The following is a 20438-nucleotide window of genomic DNA, read 5'->3' on the forward strand; positions in this document are numbered from 1 at the left end:
AGAGGAACATTTTAAGAGAGAAAGGGGACCTGGAGAGATGACTCAGTAGTAAGACTGCTTGCTGTGTATGTATGAGAACCCAGGTTTGAATCCCCAGCACTGTATATGCCCCATATGCCTGCATTGGGGACAAGACAAAGACAAACAAATCCTAAGCTTTTTCTGCCCTGCCATCCTAGTGAGCTGCAAGTTCTGTGAGAGACTGCATCTCAAGAGAATAAAGCTGTGAACACTAGATGAAGACCTCTAAGTTAAAATGCATTCATACCATCTTGTGCATCCATAAACACATATACCCACATGCATACACTATATCTGCACACCACACATAAACCATTCACATAAAAGAAATAAAGTGGCCAAATAACCAAATAGACAGATAGACAGACAGATAGATAGAAAAGTATCTAAATACCCAAACCAATAAATAGTAAATAAGACAATAGCCTAGAAGTTGAGGATGTAGCTCAGAAATAGTGAGCATACATAAAATGAAGGTTAAGAACAGTAAAATAATGTTAATAATAATGATTACACAAATTTGAAGCAGAAACACGTGGGAGACCAAAAGAAAACAAAGATGAGAGTGTTTTCTTATCAGAAACGATTTAAGGATAGGGTAAGTTCACAGATATTAAAATAAGAAAGGTAGCCCCCCCATGGGTAACACACTTCCATAAATCCTGTTACAGAATCCTAAATCATGGAGAGGAAGGCAGGATTTCTAAGAGACTAGAGAAGCCCAGAGAGTGACAGAAGTAAGTTCATAGGAGTTGGTCCCTCACACTCTAGTTACACAGATTCATTTCAGCCTGGGAATTCTGAGTGCGACTACATGATTCTCTCTAGCAACATGCACCACAGAGGAGTGTTCCCAAAGATGAGGTTTTTCCAGGCATGGGCAATGGGCAGAAAGAAGGTAAATGGAGTAGAAGTATGCAGAATGGAGTCAATGCAATGATTCATCATAGAATCTAAGGTGCCCAAGAAGGGAAATGAATGAAAATAGAAAGAGGGGTGGCCAAAGAGCACAGGGCTCAGCAGATAGCCCCTTGCTGAGGTCAAAGGGCAACACAGGGTACCTGGGGTCCTCCTGATATGTCTATCAGTGTGTCTTGACATACACAGTTTCTGATGATGACAAGCACTGTGTGAAATATTGGGCATTTGGGACCGATATATAAGATCAATTATAGACATAATGGTTAATTTAATAAAGAGTCAGTCACCAAGTATGCACTCATTATTAAAGGGATTTGACTTTCCGTAATGGCAATTCCACTCCTTAATAGACTCCCAAGTCCATCATAGCTGAAAAGCAAAAGGTGTGTATGATGGAAATCCAGGTGAAGGTGCAGACAAGCTTCATGGCAAGTGACTCTTCCAGCAGTGCTCTGAAAATGGTCTTTTCAAATGTTTAACTTATAATGTATATTAATGCTGGATGATAGGCTTTTTAGCACCCATAGTTAGTATTTGCTGTCATGTCTCCTCCTGAAAATCTCTCTCTCTCTCACACACACACACACACACACACACACACACAGAGAGAGAGAGAGAGAGAGAGAGAGAGAGAGAGAGAGAGAGAGAGAGAGAGGAGATGATGGGGGATGGGAGTCAGAAGAGGAGTATGTATATCTAGGAGTATTTGCTAAGCTAAAATGCCAGCAGAGCCCCAGACCATGCAATACCACAAGCATAAATACTCTACAGAGGCTTGGCTGTTTTTTAACGAGGATGATTCTTGTTAGCTGTGCATTCTGTGGGCCAAGCTTGGCCGTGTCAACGCTCCTGGTTGTGTTTATGTAAAGCAGTGGACATTGGGGAAACTCAACCCTCCACAGGCCTTCTTTGGGTTCTCCCTGGCTACCCGAGTGGCCATGGCTCATTGGGCATCTGAAGTTAAACAGTGATGTCACATTCCTGTCCTGTTTGGTCAGCTGTGTTCTGTCACACCTGTGGTCAGGAAGTTGGCTCCATCCACTGAATTCCTGACTGAAATTGCCCAAGCATGTCTTACAGAAATGAACTTCTCCTTGGGGGAGCACATGCAGCAGGCCCTCCTTGGCTTCTCAGGTGGAACTGCTCCTTATGTGACTGGAATTGAAAAAACTGAGGAATTTTTTCCTCTCCAAGAACAATATTCAAAGCCAGACAGAATCTTCTAAACAAGAGGCAAAATCAGGTTTAAGAAAGCTGTGAGACCAAATGATCTCATGGACACATTTGGAGAACATGGGAGTTTCCTTCCTGATTTTATAACTGCCTTCCGTATGGCTTATTCTAAAATAAACATATTTGTTTCCTACCTAATGCATGCAGATTTAGCTCTCAAAAATTAAATAATCATGCTTTTATAGTGCTTCTTCTGAAAAGTAAATATATTTAAACTTTCATTCTTTCTCAATGAAAACTTTTAAAATTCATTAATGGAAAGAAACTGAATTGAGAAAGCTACTTTAAATATTGCCTAGTGAAATACTTGAATGACAACTGTTTAGAAAGAAACAGAGTTCTTATAAATAATGTCCTAAGGCATGGAGGGATTGTGCGTGAAGACCCGAGTCCGCACTCTTTCACGGCCTCCTGCTACTTTTCAGCAGTGCACTCTGTGCTGCGGCTACACAGCGTTTGGGACTGAGTTCATGTGGCCTGCCAGGTTCAGGGGTTGTCGTCTTCGCATTACAACTTCAAAACGCCGGGCACCTGTTCCTCGGCTGCATCCCTCTCCAGGCGTATTTGAGGGCGCAGTGAGAGCGCACTACTCACATTACAGAGTACTAGTCTGCAGCCAGCATCACTCAGAGATCAAATCTTAGGATCTCTGTGGGTTTTTAAAATTGACCATAATTGAAAAAATTCTAAATCCTCGTGTGGAAAACATAAATAATAAGCTTTTAAATTAAACTCCTTAAGAAGGTGTTTATGAATGTTTTGTAACCAGGTAACTTTTATAGCTTGAAGAACACTGAGTAGCCAATCCCCTGCCTTAACATTCATTCATGTTTAGACAGGCTGATTGGCTCATGGTTTGAATTTTTAACCACATGAATAATGGGTAGCAAAGCCATCAGGAAAAATACGTTTCACCTAGTACATTATATCTCTAAATTATCAAAATGTCTGAATTTTCCAACTGAAAAAATAGTTTAGCTTTGAGTTAAGACAGTTGTATGCCGAGAAAAGGTCAATCATTTTACTATGGCTATAAAAGTCCAGCACAACATTTGTTTTATGTACGCAATAACCAAGTGAGAGTAGTAAAGGCGCAATGCCGGCATGTACCATATACCACTCACTCGCTATCCAGCATTCATAACTGACCACTTTGATTCTGGACCCTGCTGATGAGCTGTTTCGTGGATAAGGAGAAGTCAATATTTTCTAATAAGATGTAAAATATTCACTAGAAGCAATTTTGCATCTTAGTTTCTTAAGCAATCAATCTGAAAAATGTGTTCTAATGAATATGTCTTTGCAACACAAACTAGGCAACATCTGTTTGCACAGCTACATGTCACCTTGTTCACACCCTCGGACACTCTATGAAAGACTCTTAGGTTTCATGACATTTGAACTCTGAGGCAAGGTCCCTGACACACCAATGGTTTGATTAAAAGCAGGGTTAGCCCTTTTAGCCCCTTTACCCAGCTCTGATCTATGACTGACATACTGCTTCCTGCAGTCTTACTGTCGGAGGCACGAATTCAAACAATGAAGTTACTTATTTCACAGTGGTGTCGAATCCTGAAATGCAGGATTAGCAAATGTAAAATTGCTTGTCAACGCATCACCTGTGAAAACTGAGACCAGGGTTCCTCACCAAATGGATAGAGGAGAAAGTCTTCCCTGAGAAATGTGGGGCCAAAGCATACCTAGGTAGGAGATGGAAGCATGTAAGAAGCATCTGCCAGGCTTTTTCCGGTACCCTCATTTTACTGCAAAATAGAAACCCTGGTACACTCGAGTGAAGTTCCTTGCCCATCCCTCAGGATTTATGATCTCATCAGCAAAAATTTTCAACTCATCTGAACACAGTAAAACAGTGTACAGAACTCTGGCTAAAAGTGCAAATCTGGGTGTAATCACACGGAAAAGCTCTGGATGAGAGAGAGAGCAGAGCAGAAGACACTTGTGCATATTCACAGTAAAGTGATATCCCAAAGGAAGTTGGTTCAAATATGCACTGAGTTTATGTGTTTATTGACACGGTCCTGGGGAGCTACACCCAAGTTTCTACTAATGAGGCATAGGTAGTTTAACTTTTTTCTATATGAAAGGACAGTCTGAAGGCTCCAATGAAATTTTGTTTTACTTCACCTCATTCTGTTTTTAAACACTAGAAACTTGATTATGTAAGTAAATAACTACATAGTCATATGGTAAAATACTACCAGCACCCCCCCCCCCCCAAATAATGATCTGGAGGCAGAATGGAGTCCCACACCTGTAATTGCAGTACTCAAGAGAGGAAAACAAGAGGACTATTGGAAGTCAATGGCTAGCCTAGGTAAGAGAGCTTGTTCTCGACCCTGCAAGAGTTATTTTAGTCACACCTCAAGTGCTCAATCGGGCCTGCATCTGCCAGTAGCCGCATTCGGACAGACGGCACACTCCGGAAACAGAAGCGGTCTTACTAGCTAGTACTTCCTCAGACTGTGTCTTGACTGCAGTATGTAGACATGCTATATTTTTTAAATATAAATATGAGTTATTTCTGCCTGCTCTCTGATTTATTTTGTGCCCTATGCCTGACTAGCTCTCAGCCTCAGGAGAATAAATTTTGTGGTCAAAAGAGGCAAAGGGGAAGACTAACCCAATATTCACTCACCTTCCAGCCCTGGGAAAGGGAACCCTCACAAAGTCCAAACCATTGCAAATCAGGCTTTCTTTCACCAACTTCAAGGACCAAACTTCCCATGCTAGACCAATGGTTATAAAACTTTCCCTCAAATACATTTTTTGAAGAAAATTTATTTTCGCCATCTACTTTAGCATCTAAAATTTCCTCAAGTATATATGTGATAAAATAACATCAACATTTTGACTCTATGACTTTAGTTTATTGAAATCATATAAATGTCTATGGCCCTTTCTACGGCCCAATCAGAAAAACCAAGTCCTTATTGACAGGACTGAATTAGTAATCTGCTGGGAAAGTATGACGTCAAGTTAAATTCACATTAAGGGCGTTAACCAGGTCCTGTTGTTAACTTTCTAACTTCTGATTGCAGAGTCAAAGCCAGGCCTACAACTGGAAGAGAGTTTTCCTCAGGAGGGCCATGTGCTCATGGCCCGTGTCAGTAATTCTTCCAGGAGTTTCTCGTCTTTGAGCTTGTTGGACTCCCCTCAGGATTTTTACATACAAGGACTGTTCTTTTGCTTAATCAATGTGCTTGTAAGATTAAGACAGCAATAGCCAGGGCTTCCGGTCCCCACCTTGGAATTCTCCCTAGTCCTGTCTATACAATAGATGGAAGGATGATAGTTTAATATATAGCTAAATAGATAACGAGTGAAAAATATAGATAAATGATAGATAACTTGATAGCTTGACAGATAGATTATAGACACACATATGTCTCGTATAATAAAGTTGTCACATAAATATTAATTACCCTTTGTATTTCAGGTAGTCTCCTTATCACTAACCTTCTAGATAGAATTACTAATTTTCTTTCTGTTTCCTTCTCTGAGCTCACTTTAGTACTACCTCCATAAATTCCCAGCGGGAATAGTGATGACCAGTGACCATAAATGTTTCACATTTAATGTCCTCTTTTCAGTTTTTAAAGCTTTAAATAATTACTCTCTTTGGGCCAATGACCTTTGTAACAATCCCTCTCCTTGATTTGGGCTTCCCTGGGCTGTCATGTAATCCCCTTTCCTAGTCAGGCCATCACTCCTTAGCCTTCCTTCCTACCTTAGCACTGTTGGTGGGGTCTCTTCTCATTCTGCTTCCTCTCCCCTTCATCTACCTTGACACCCATCTCCCTCTTCATAGTCACACACACACACACACACACACACACACACACACACACACACTTCCAGAAATATCTAGATTCATTTATCAAATGACTGGACACTTCCACCTGAAAGAAAGAAAATGCCATCTTCCTCCAAAGTCACATTCCTCTTGTGATGAAGCTCACTTACAACTGTGCCAGTTGTCAAAGATAAGCAAAGAAAATAAGTGCAGTATTTTTGTTGACTGCTTCTTCACAAGCCAACTCTTTATGTATCAGTTTTGACTGTATTTCTTGATAATTTTTTTCCTTATATTTGATCTTTAAGTCACACTGCTGCTGTATATAGTTAAATTCTGGTTATTTTTTTCTAGGCTCTGTGATAGTTTCATTACTCATCCACCCATGCATTTTCAAATTATCCATTCTTACTTAAAACTCTTCCGATAAGCATGGTACTCAAAAAAACAAGTGCAGATGGGAGGAGAGTAAAGTATCAATGAGAGACATTGCCAGGAGGGGCTCCCTTCACATGTCTCTCTTTCCTTGGAACAGGTAACAAGAATGTGAGGTCAAAAATTCAGATACTAAGTTGGTAGGGATGGGGAATGGGCAGAGAACAGGTAACGTTCAAGAGAAATAGACCGAGGGGAATGTTTTCCATGAATTGGGCCAGACTAGGTTTGTAGTCAAGAGAAGTGCTCTGACTGATGTTTACAATTTGACTGAAGTTCTCATTAGGCTGCTAGCACAGAAAATCAGCCAGACATTCAGGACAGATGATTGTACTAATTTCTGCTATGAAAATGATGGTTTCTCTTAATCCTAGTAGAAGATAAATAGAAAGATTTGGAAATGAAGTCTATGAGAAACAGGACACTATGGATGAATAATAATAGTATGAATTAGAAATGTTATCTTTGTAAAATAGTGTCATACCTAATGTTCCTCCCATTGCCTACATGATTTTAAGTCATCTGCCAGCTTGGTTCAGTCCATTGTCATCATGGCAGGACATGACAGTATGCAGGCAGACATGGTGCTGGAGAGGTAGATAAAAGTTCTACATCTTGTAGGCAAAAAGAAGTTGTCTAAGACACTAAGTGCTATCTTGTGTGGGAGGAGGAAGAGAAGAAGGAGAAAGAGGAGGAGGAGAAGAGGAAGAGGAAAAAGAAAAAGAATAATATGCAGCAAATATGTAAAACTATAGAAGAAAATTTCCCGTATTTAGAGACACATGTCCAACCAAATACAGGATGCCTACAGATTACCATATAGACAGGACAAGGTAAGAAATTCTCCATGACACATTATAGCTAAAACATTAAAAACATACAATTAAGAAGTGTATTGAAAGCAGCAAGAAAAGCCAACTCACTTTTATAAAGGCAGGTCCATGACAATAAACACCTGACTATTCAATAGAGACCTTTAAGTCATAAGGCCAGGAAAAGTGTATCCCAAGTCCTGAAAGAACACTACTATCACCCCAGACTACTATACCAGCAAGATTACCCATTAAAATTGAAGAAGAAAAATTTCCATGACAAAACCAGATTAAAGGGATTTATGACTACTACGCCAGCTCTACAAAGGATACTGGAGGAATACTTCACTATGAAAAGAATAATCAGACCCCAGAGGTCACAAGAGAATTAATAAATAATGCAAGACAATGAGACTCATCAAAAAATCAACAAAATGACAGAAATTAATACATATATTTCAAAAATAATTCTTAATACTAATGGTCTCAATTCCTCATAAATGAGATACAAGTTGTCAGATTGAATTAGAAACAAAAACTTTCGGTTTTTATGCTTCCATTAAACACATCTCACCATCAAAGGTAAGCGTCACATTAAGGTAAAAAGATAGAAAAAGTTACTGCAAGCAAATATAACTAAGAAAGAAGCAGGTCTATTTAATGTCTGACAAAATAGACTGAAAACTACAACTAGTTAGAAGAGTTGAGGAACACTTTATCCTCATTTGAAGAAAAAAATCTGCCAAATGAATATTACACCATAAATATATACACACAACCCGGGCACACCCAATTTCATAAAGAAATACTATTAGAGAGAAAACAATAGATTAACCCAAAACAGTGATAAATTGTTCCCATTGTTTTTGATCTTGGCCATTCTTGCAGGTGTAAGATAGAATCTCAGAGTTGTTTTGATTTGCATTTTTCTGATGACTAAGGATCCTTAAGTGTCTTTCAGCCATTTTAGATTCCTCTGTTGAGAGTTCTCTGTTTAGTTCTGTATTCCATTTTTTTATTGGATTATTTGTTGGATTATTTTATTGGATTATTTGATGACCAATTTCTTGAGTTCTTTGTACATTTTGGAGATCAGGGTTAGTAAAGATCTTTTCCCATTCTGTAGAAAAAAACTCTTCATGAAGACCCAGTAATACCACTTTTGGGTATATATCCAAAGGATGCTCAATTGTACCACAAAGACATGTGCTCAACTGTGTTCATAGCTGCATTATTTGTCATAGACAGAATCTGGAAACATTTGGAATGCCCACGGAGGTCAGAAAAATCAGTAAAAGACCATAGGAGGGGGATTTCAACAGAGAGGAGATAAAATGCAGTGGTATAAGATTTACAGGGAAATAAAGAGGACAGGTTAAATTGCGAAAGGGACTCCTTTCATCGCCTGATGAAGGTTAATAATCAGGAGGATGCCTATATGTTTTTCTTTGGGTTCTCCTTATTTAGCTTCTCTAGGATCACTAATTATAGGCTCAATGTCCTTTGTTTATGGCTAGAAACCAAATATGAGTGAGTACATCCCCTGCTCCTCTTTTTGGGTCTGGCTTACCTCACTCAGGATAGTGTTTTCTATTTCCATCCATTTGCATGCAAAATTCAAGAAGTCCTTGTTTTTTACTGCTGAGTAGTACTCTAATATGTGGGAGCCTAGGCAGTTTGGATGCTCACCTTACTAGACCTGGATGGAGTTGGGGGTTCCTTGGACTTCCCACAGGGCAGGGAACCCTGATTGCTCTTTGGACTGACGAGGGATGGGGACTTGATTGGGGGAGGGGGAGGGAATTGGGTGGTGGGGAAGAGACAGAAATCTTTAATAAATAAATAAATTTATAAAAAAAATTGCGAAAGGGATGGGAGTGATAAGTCACATTAAAGGCCTTCAGAAAAAAATCACATGGAAACCTACTGCTGTAGAAGTTTCTGAACTACACACACACACACACCTTTAGATGGAGGTACCTTATAACAGGGTGACAAAGCTTTTACTAGACACCATAGGCTAACAAAACACCCAGGGCTGGGAATTGGTTACCGCTTAGTGAGGTCCCAGAGACCACAAACACTACAGGCTATTTTTAATGTTCTTGGCTCTCCAGAGCATGACGGTAAGAGCATAGATAATTATTGAAGATACTACAGACTTGAATCAGAACATGGATACATCAAACTGCCACTAACCTGGAGAAGTTTCGTCCCTGCTAGCTAGGGCTCATAGTGCTGAGAGGTGCTACACATTTAACAGAGGAGAAAAGAAATCATCAATTTTACCTAGCTTTCAAATCTGAGAGCTACAATGATGACTGGCCTCGCCAGGCATTGATGGAACAAATGCCAAGGGTGTAACTAATCAGTTTCTGATTGGATTTGAAGTCTGCTCTATGAGATGAAACCCATACCTGTCACCATTATCATAGCCAAGACCTGTGGATAGACAGATCATAGGCCCTACCTGAGAATTTAGAACTATTATTCTGTTTAATTTATATAGTATTAAACTATCTCCTAATGACTTATTCTTATAGTCAGAGATTAAAACATTTTTCAACTCTCATCAGAGAAGCTTCTTTCTCCAGTAGATGGTGATGAACACAGATCCACAACAGCTCAAGATGCAGAGAGCAACAAACTATGGAATGTTTAGCCATAAAAAGAACATCTACATCACACCTCCTCCTCCCAAAGTTCAGGAATCATTGTGAAAGAGGAGACAGAAAGACTGTAAGAGTCGGAGGCAGAGAATGACTACAAGGAAACAGTGTTCTCTGGACTCAGAAAGGCAGTTCTACAACAAAACTTCAGAGTTGTGCCAACAGGCAAGTTCAAACCACCTAAAATTCCAGCATGGAAAAGGAGGTGGGCACCAAGTCCCACAGCTAGAATAGCAGCTACTGGTAACTGATAGCTGCTGGAGGAGAGGAGTCAATTTTACTCAAGGATGTGGCCCCTCAGAGGTCAACCATGCTTCTGTGGAAGGCCACATATCTGGGGCAATATGGGCGGCACAAATTTGACAAGGTGGGTTTTTTTTAAAAAAAAAAAAAAAGAGGCCACAAAGTTAGGTGGGCATGGGAGGGGCTAGAGCTTGGAGGAGTTGATGGAGGGGGTGAATATAATTAAAACAGTATACAAAATTTTCAAAGAACCAATGACAATTTACAGGAAAACATATTGTGGATGTTGTTAGGCCTATTGTTGGTGTGATTGCTTTGTTTCTTTAATTTCTAGATAGAATATTTAAATTTGCATACAGATATAGACAATTGTCTACTGTTTTCTCTGGTTGGCACTTGTGAATCTTTCCAATTTAGAGAGTATCTTACTTACAGAAACTTTTCAAAAAATAGTGACTAGTTCTTCTCCCGAGTTCCTCTCTTCCTTTTCACATGTCTTCATGTCTTGTTTTCTTTTTACTTCCACTCATATTCTTGGTTATTTGCTCTACTTTATCTTCCAGATATCTATCTAGCCACATCAATCTTAGGAATAATTATTTCTACTACTAAATGAATTGTTTTAGTAAATAATTTAAAAACTCTTTTTTACGATAAGATCTCATTTTATTTCCCAGGCTGATGTATAACCTTGGGCTCATGGTGAAACTTCCTCCTCAGCCTCCCTAAACTCTGGAATTGCAGGTGCAAGCTACTATATACTGGGTTTATTTTGTCAAGTAACTATTACTTTTAAAAAACTTTCCTTATTCAGAATTTTTGTTATAACAATATATTTAGACATAGTGTTCTGCAGTAGAACTTTCCAAGGATATTTAGCTTTTACATTTTTGAACGTTTATTCTGCACCTTGCATTATCTCTGTGGCCTCTAAAGTGCATTCTGCTAATCTTGGTTTGTCTTTTTAATACAACTAATATTCTTAAATATTACTGCTTCATTATTTATGAACATTTATAAATGAAGGACTGAGCAATCAGTTGAAAGAACTGGTAAGAAATATTCTACAAGTGCATATATTAATTTTTAACCAATAGGCTACTTTCTTGCTTCCTAACTAATATTTAAACTTTATATTAAATTTTTATTTTCATTGTAATAGAAATAACATCATACATCTATTGCAGTTTGCCACTTGGCTTAATACATTTGTGAAATGTGGCAACACTGATGAACACATTACTTAAATAAAGTTATTTTGTATTACTATTATCTTATTGTCCATTTTCCTCTAGGTGAACACTTGAGATCTTTACCATTTTTAAATTTTTTTCACAACTCATTTTTCACATTTAGAGTTATATTTAGGCCAAACTAAAATTTTATAAAAATTAATTCTTTATAAAAGATTCAGTGGCAAGAGTCTTTAAGATAAATTGAAAAATGTGAAGTAAAGGTGAAAAAGGCAGGCTGGGTTTCGTGGAACACACCTAAAGTCACAGCTATGCAGGAGTCTGAGAAAGCAGGATCCCAGGTTCAAGGCTTGCCTGAAAGCTGAGCATGGCACCTGAGCATGACTCTATGCCCTAGCAAATACAAAGAGTAGCTCAGTAGTGGAGCATGTTCCTAGCATGCATGAGACCCAGATTCCATCCCAGCTCCTCAAAAAGAGGGCTAAGAAGAGATCTTTGAAAAAAATAATAAAATGTACAAATGAAAGCTAAAACAACTAATAAATAAATAGATTCTTCCAACAAATAAAGAAACCTTTGATCTTGGCATTAATGTTCAGAAAAGTGACCTTTTCAAGGACACCACTGTTTCTGCTGCTGTAACTCCTAGGAAAACAGCCAAAGTCCCTGTGAGGGCCCACAGAAGTGCGTCCACTCCACTTTGGTTGAAGGTCTTGCTCTTTCAAAGCTATTAACAATAAGTCTGACTTAAGGAGTGGCTACAAACAGATGTTCTGACCTAGGGTGTGGTTACTTGGTGTTTTGGATACTAAGATGCCCTGTGGAGATGGATCTACTCCACCTTGACCTAAGGTCAGAGAATTCAAGCACATTTCTGTTTCTTCATTTTTAATTTTACCCCGGGAGTGGCTGCTTATAGGATACTTGGTCTACGGTGTTGTTGCTGCACGTTCTGCCTAAAACATCAGAATGCTTAAGTCAGGAAAACAGTGGCTTGATGTCTCAGGCAATAGTTCTGTTTGTTATTCGTGTCCTGTTAAAGCAGTCTTCCTTCTTCCCCCCTTTGGATTGGGGTATATAAGCATGTGGAAAATAATCATAGGCAGATTCAGCATTCACTGGGTTACCATAGGTCTTGACTATCCTATGTCTTGGTACCATTCTATGTCTCTGTATTTCTCCCATATCTCTGTTCCTCTTGCCTAATATTTCTAATTCACGCTCACCCACCCTGGAACTATGAACTCACCGAGGCAGGACCCAGACAGGTCTCCCAATTTGTCCTCTTTTTAAGCAACAGAAAATGCAATACAGTCAACTTTCCCATTGCCTCAAAGACAGGAGCAAACGTACATTGCTGTTACCTTTGCCTAGTTTCATGTGACATTTTTCAGGAAACCAGAAGAAAGAATGGCTGGAAATTGCTTTAGCATAAGTATTTAGCCTTCTTTTTGTACAATATAAATCTGACCAAAAGTGAGTCCGTATAAACTAGTATGGTGCTGACACTATTCGAGGGCTTACAAGTTCTAGAACAAAGAGATTTGCAACCACTGCTACCTTTGCATTTTCGATGCAGGGACAGAGTGCCCATGCTGCGCTGGCCTTCACATCTGGGTGTGGATTTTTGAGCAGGGACCACAACAGGCGAACTCCATCTAAACGATCAATTATCCTGTGGAGAAGGCAAAAACCATGGTGTGAACTATAATCAGTAAGTGGGTGGGAAAATTCAAGTGGCTCCCTTAGCCACACAATTCTAGTTTCTTCCTGGGCATTCTACTGGGGTCTATTTTGAGCAATCCTCCCAGAACAGTGGTATTTACACACAATTGACTGATCAAGCTCTCTCATTTTAGTTTCAATCTTCATGACCCGGAAAGCACCCTGCATAACAATTATGATTCACATAAACTAGAATCAAGCCACATAATGTCTTAATCAGCTGTCCACAGACTGTTACCTCTATGTAAAAAGTACTGGTTCCTTCACATAATAGCATTTAAATACTCTCCAAAACAAACACTTATGCCTTAGAGTTGTGCAGTTACCTTTTTATTTAGTCTGTGTTTAGTTGACGCACCTTATGTTATGACATATTTTAAACTCCTCCAGTCCTAACCTAAGCTCGGGAATTAAAATCATCACACCACAGTGCATCTTCTGTTGGGCATGCAGAACACATACATTGTTTTCATGTGCTCTCATTGCAGTAAGCCTAGCACAGCAGACTGTGTTGTAATTACTTAAACATACTGTAATCAAAATAGCTTCATGACTAGCTGAAAATGAGTTATCATCAGAACCATCTCTGCAGCATCTGTCTTATGTTTATGTATCAATCAGTTCATGGAACATAACCTTGCAAAAAGGTCTGCAGAGTGCTGGGGGTGGAGGGGAAGGCCAAACAAACCTTAATACCCTTCACAAACACGGCTTTGTTCATAAAGATGCATTAAATGCAAAGCAGATGAAGAAAGATAAGGACCATCATAATTCCCTTGACTTTTCATCTCCGGTTCAGTTGAATACATGTAGTATTTAGCCCCGAGTAGAGTAAATTCTACTGGATTTTAAAATGCCATTCGAATTCCTCCTTTATAATTGACATTTTAAGAAATTTATATTTCTTGATTATTTGAGATGAGTTTTCCAGAGGAAACTATGCATTACCCAGCATTCCCAGGTAGTTATGGGCAGCTTTGTGAAATGCTAACAGCGTATAGCAACATAGACTGGCTGTTAAGAAAATAATTCTTCCCACTACAGAGATTGCTCAGCACTGAAGAACCCTTGATGCTCTTCCAGAGGACTCAAGGTCAGTTCCCAGCACTCATGCTAGGTGACTCACAATTTCCTGCCTGTAATTCCAGCTCCGGCAGATTCAATACTCTGCTCAGGAACATACCAACCCACAGACACAAAGGAGGAATACATGCATTTTTTTGGAAAAAGTTAATTAAAATTTAAAGTAAATAAAATGAGGAGGAAAGCAATCTGGGAAGACACTTGATGTCAGCCTCTAGCCTCCAAATGCACACTCACATGTGCACACACAGGAACATATACATATACTATACAAATGCATGTATGTGCATTTACACATACTTACTCATAGAAAGACATAATTTTTCCCCCAGACAAAACTTTACAATTAGCTACAAAAATTCACTATTTTCCTCCATAGCCTCAGAAATTTATCAGCTGCTTCATTATAAGGAATAAGGGTTGTGGTCCATTACTAAGGTCTTAAAAGACTCAGAAGCATGGGAGTGACAGCATGGTATGAGGAAAATACCACTCAAAATATTTGCATGCATAGTAGCTGGCTCAGGAGAAGCGAACTCTAAAAGTCCACTCTATCCCTCCCCTGCTGCAGCCTTAGCATGAATCGCTCATTCCCAGCAACTTGCTGTGTCTGACACCGAGAGCAGTATGGTCTCTTAGCCACCAAGCTATCTCTCCAGCCCTCTAACCTTTATTTGTAAATAGGAATTCATGAACACAGAGTCTGCAGATAAGAACTAGCTGCATGTTAATTGTCCATCAGAGAAGCACAGTCTAGTGAAGAACTAGGGACCACTGCTGTAGCAAATGTGTGCTTATGTACCAAGTGAAGAAAGACAATGCTATGTTCCGGGTCACAGGAAAGTTACTCTCCAACAACAGAGCCAGTGTGAGCTGGTGTCCAAGGCCCATGAGTCAGACTTGGAAGGCTGAAGTAGAAAGATCTGGAGTTCCAGTACTGTTTGGCTATATAGGAGACCCTGTCCCCACACAAACATAGGAAAGTAAAACAATACAAACAAACGAACAAAATCCCCTTTTACAGGCTTCCTGGATTCCTGTTAAGCTTTTGGTAGGAATCAGCACCCCCTCCTTTTCTGTAACTCCAGCACAGTGTTTTGCCCATAGTGATGTGTTTTCTCCTTAAGTACTAGGTGACCTCCCTGACGAGGCATTCTAGACAGCCTGCCATGCACAGGGCTGTGACTGCAGCTAAGTCACTGGTTACGCAGATCTGAAACAAGACAGTCTTTGCTCATTTCTTTTTTTTTTCTTCAGTAAACCAGAAGTCTCTCCCAACACCCGTACATTCCTTCAAAACCCTCACCCTCACAGAGCACATGGCTCCATCCTAACCAGAAGTGTTTGTATTTGAAATTGTCTCTAGATCGAGCACATGTTTATGCAGAGCTGCTTTGCAAGTTTATTGCTTCTTGTGGAGCAGTGGTGGCAGCACTAGCGATAGTAATTTCAATAACCACCCACTTTCCACGCACCCCCCTTTTGTAGCTCTTAAATTTGACTGCCAACTTGCTTTGAATTCATTTCCAGTGGGGCTAGTTCTCCTCAAATTCATATCAAGGGAATATTATCTTTATCACTGAAGTCATAAAGCAAGCCTGACTTTTGCCTTTCCAAGATTGTCTACTTTACCATGGAGATCAAACTGTTGGCAGAATAACGGTTCTAGGGCAATGACTAGATTTGGATTTTTGGCTTTTTTCTTTTTTTAAAAATTAATAGTAATACTGAGTTTGGTGGCACCATCTGAAGCCCCAGTACTTGGGAGATGAAGGCAAGAGGATTATGTTCAAGATCATTTTCCACTACCTAGAGCACATGAGACCAGCCTGAAGTACACAGGATCCTGTATCAATCCACCCCAAGCAAAAATGGACAGAAAATGCCCAAATTAGAAAAAGATGCAGCTGCTTCTGTCTTCCAGCCTCCTGTGTTGCATTAACACTACCAGGACTGGAAGATGTCTGGCTGGCTTCCGTGCCCACCAAGGCCACAGATATAAACAACTAGTTTTGCATCATAGGGCATGGGCAAGGCTATTGGTTCTTTCTGGGAAAACCAATGTATTTTGAAATCATAATGCTGCACGCTTTGTAAAAATGTCACAGCAACAGATGCTTTGTCATCCAGTCTCCAAAGCTAAGCTTTGTTCTGTTAAGCAGTTCAGTTTTGCTGGCGACCCTCAGAGCTCCCTGCAGTAAAGGTGTGTCACCCTGACAGGCGTTCTCCTGATACTCCCTCCGTATTGTGTAGCACTGGCATTTTATAATTCTCATCTAGCAGAATTATTTTATTGGAAATTGTGAAATAGAGGCTTTTCCCGGTTTCTCAGTCTGAGCAGCTGACATTCCATAGTTTCCCCTCATCAACTACAGCTTGCTCAAGTTCCCCAAGATAGAAGGTATTTCATCCTTCTGTTTTAGGGCCAATTGTGACTATTGCTTCAAGCTGACATACTCTCTTCCTTCTTAATTATCCTTTATTTACGTACATTTCATGTTATTAAATCTACCACTTGTTTATTTTGTGATTTTAATCTTTAACATATCTTCAGAATAGACTTCCATGCCTCCAAACAATAAAATAATATTTTGCATTTGTATATCTTACTCTACCCATAATCTGTTAATTACTTCAATTTTCTTTAAGCATCTATTTCTCCTACAGAAAAAAATGATTTTATCCTAAAATTTAATAGATAGATATATAGACAGCTGTATAAATACATACAAAACCACACACACACACACAAACATATATATGTATATGTATATACATATATATATATGTAAAATGTAATATATGGCTTATCTATTGATTGTTTATACCTCTGCCAGGACTGTGTGGGGTTTAATTGTACATGTAGGAACTCTAAAACCTACTGAATATCTATTTCTTATTCTTGTTGCCTAGGCATTTGTATAATTAAAGTCTCTGCATCGACCCCCCCATGTGCATAAAGAATAAATAGGAATACCAGGTTAAGAAACACTAGTTATTAGAAGTAAAGAATTCATGTGATGGAGTACACAAACTGGACATGGCAAACAAAAAGCACTATGAACTTACAGATCATTAAAGAAATCCACACTGAAAACCAAAGAGAAAAAGTAGACAAGAAGTGAGGTAGAAGAAAGAAACAGAAGTCAGATGCCTGGGGAATGATATTGAAAAGACAATATATGTATTATTGGAGTAGCAAGGAATGAAGAAAAAAGGATTTTTGTGAAAGCAATAACTGAAATTGTTCTAAAATTGACAGAGGACATCAATTCACAGGTTCAAAGATTTCAGTAAACTGAAGCAGGAAAAAAATAATTATTATTAAAAAACCACATCTGTGCACACATATTCAAATTATTAAAATTCAGTCTTGAAATTAACAGAGAAACAGGATATGCCTGAGTCCATTCAGGCTGAAGCAGACTGTGAGAAGCAGGGCTGGCCAGTAAACAGCATTTATTCCCCACAGCTCTGAAGGTTAGGAAAGTCAAACATAAATGCTCTAGGAGATTGGTACTCAGTGAGAGCTGACTGCTTGGCTTATAGAAGCTGTCTCCTTCTGTGTCTTCACTTTGCACAAAGAGGTAAGGAATCTTTATTGGGGCTTCTTAAAGAGGCTCCATTCCATTCATGAATCCTCTAAACTCAAGACTTAATTACTTTCCAAGTCCCACTACCAAACTGAGAATTAGTTGTCAACATTTGAATTTTGGTGGGACACAAACATTAATTCTGAGGACATCAGGCATAAAGAACTATGATACTCCTGAAAGCTGAGTTATTAACAGAAAAAGGACAAGAAGACATCAGGATGACATTTATAAGATATGGAAAAAAATTACAGAGTTAGACTTCTGTATCCAATGAAAAATATCCTCAAACTGACAGTAAAACTTCTCACTCTTTCCCAAGTTATACAGCCATCATGTGAAGCAAAGCAAGCAGTCATCTAGAGTAGAAGGCAATGTAACTTCATCCTAGTACAGGGTTAGAACCAAGAGTGATGCTGTGGGAACCTCTTGGGGGTAGGAAGAAATAGTCATAAAGTTTAAGACTCTAGACAATGAGATAAAAGCAATCGCGGAATAATTCTTGAGTAATGGAGAAGATATTACTGAGAACATAGAGAGATGTGATGATAGCCTGGACACGGAAAAGAGAGCAAGGGCATAGTGGAGCAGCCTGGCATGCGGCAGTAGAGGCTGAGCAAGATGAGGTACAAGTGGCTGAACAGGAGAGCAGAGACTATCTAGTGTCTGGACAATCCATCAGCGTAGTCATGGTTTCAATGTGAAATGTCTCCCAAAGGCTTGATCCAATGAGTGTTCAGAGGTGGAGGTTGGGAAAGAGACCAGTTCACGAGATCTCTGATCTAATTGATACATTAGTCAATTCATGGGTTGGTAGTTTGACGGAGTTATTGGAAGCGAGAGAGGTAGTAGAAAGTAGGAAGTGGGGCCTATTTAGAAAAATTAAATGACAAGGGACATGTCCTTGAAGGGTACACCTTGTCCATAGGAGCCTCTTTTTCTCTTCCTTTGTCCATTTTTTTCCTTGATATCTTCTGGCACCATGAAATTAAGCAGCTTTGTTCCACTGTGCTCCCTGTGCCGTGCTGATGCCTTTCACAATAACTTGAAATTATCATTGGAGACAGCTATGGAACCTGGGAGCCAAAACAAACTTTTCCACTTTTAAATTATTTTTCTCAGGAATCTTGTCACTACAACAAAAACCTGAATAATTTAAGGATGAGTCAGTGCCCCAGCAGGGTGAGTAGAACATCTGCAAAGGGAGAGAAACGCTAAGAAAGGAAGATCTGGAAGTGCAGGGACATCGAGCACAGAAAGCAGCTTCTAAGAAAGGAAGATCTGGAAGTGCAGGGACATCGAGCACAGAAAGCAGCTTCTAAGAAAGGAAGATCTGGAAGTGCAGGGACATCGAGCACAGAAAGCAGCTTCTAATAAAGGAAGATCTGGAAGTGCAGGGACATCGAGCACAGAAAGCAGCTTCTAATAAAGGAAGATCTGGAAGTGCAGGGACATCGAGCACAGAAAGCAGCTTCTAAGAAAGGAAGATCTGGAAGTGCAGGGACATCGAGCACAGAAAGCAGCTTCTAAGAAAGGAAGATCTGGAAGTGCAGGGACATCGAGCACAGAAAGCAGCTTCTAATAAAGGAAGATCTGGAAGTGCAGGGACATCGAGCACAGAAAGCAGCTTCTAATAAAGGAAGATCTGGAAGTGCAGGGACATCGAGCACAGAAGCATACAGAAGCAGCTTCTAAGAAAGGAAGATCTGGAAGTGCAGGGACATCGAGCACAGAAAGCAGCTTCTAAGAAAGGAAGATCTGGAAGTGCAGGGACATCGAGCACAGAAAGCAGCTTCTAATAAAGGAAGATCTGGAAGTGCAGGGACATCGAGCACAGAAAGCAGCTTCTAATAAAGGAAGATCTGGAAGTGCAGGGACATCGAGCACAGAAGCATACAGAAGCAGCTTCTAAGAAAGGAAGATCTGGAAGTGCAGGGACATCGAGCACAGAAAGCAGCTTCTAATAAAGGAAGATCTGGAAGTGCAGGGACATCGAGCACAGAAAGCATTCAGAAGCAGCTTCTTAGTGGGCATGGAAAAGAATTCCAAACAGAGAAAAAAGCTACAAATATAAAAAACACAATCTATAACTGTGATTTTATAAAAAAGATGTATACAGATGTATACATCCCTTTGCATGGGGTTTCTCTGTGTAGCACTGGCTGTCCTGGAACTCATTCTGTATACCAGACTGTCTTTGAATGCACAGAAATCCACCTGTCTCTGCCTCTCTGAGTACTGGGACTAAAGGCATGTGCTACCACCTGGCGAAATCAACCTTTAAACAATATAGAGAACACTGAACAATGCATTTGTCTGCTCTGACATCTTTAAACAATATAGACAACATTGAACAATGCATTTATCTGCTCTGACATCTTTAAACAATATAGACAACACTGAACAATGCATGTGTCTGCTCTGACTAAACATTTCATTTAGTTGACATTGAACCCCCTAGAGTCTTGCATATTCTGGGCAAGTTCTCTATTGCTCAACTACATCCCAACTATAATCAGCATTTTATAATGATTTATAAAAATACATCAGAATATGTATTTTTCCCTAGTGTAAGTATATATTTACAAAATTAGGCCACATACCTGGGAAATAAAGCCAAAAAAGAAAAAAAAACTGAAATCACAACCCTTATTTTCTTAAGTGGAAATTAATAACAGCATGGCATATGGAAAACA

General features: G+C 39.4%; 1 protein-coding gene across 1 annotated transcript in view; it reads right to left on the minus strand.

The window, feature by feature from the left end:
• The window catches only part of Odad2 (outer dynein arm docking complex subunit 2), a 154721-nt gene that overhangs the window by 74023 nt on the left and 60260 nt on the right, over positions 1 to 20438 (minus strand). Inside the window, exon 18 of the mRNA XM_075971115.1 lies at positions 12902 to 13016. Coding sequence (XP_075827230.1) covers positions 12902 to 13016 — 115 coding nt within the window. The remainder of the gene's footprint in view (positions 1 to 12901; positions 13017 to 20438) is intronic.

The sequence above is a fragment of the Microtus pennsylvanicus genome, chromosome 4, assembly GCF_037038515.1.
Source record: "Microtus pennsylvanicus isolate mMicPen1 chromosome 4, mMicPen1.hap1, whole genome shotgun sequence".
In the NCBI taxonomy this organism is placed as follows: Eukaryota; Metazoa; Chordata; class Mammalia; order Rodentia; family Cricetidae; genus Microtus; species Microtus pennsylvanicus.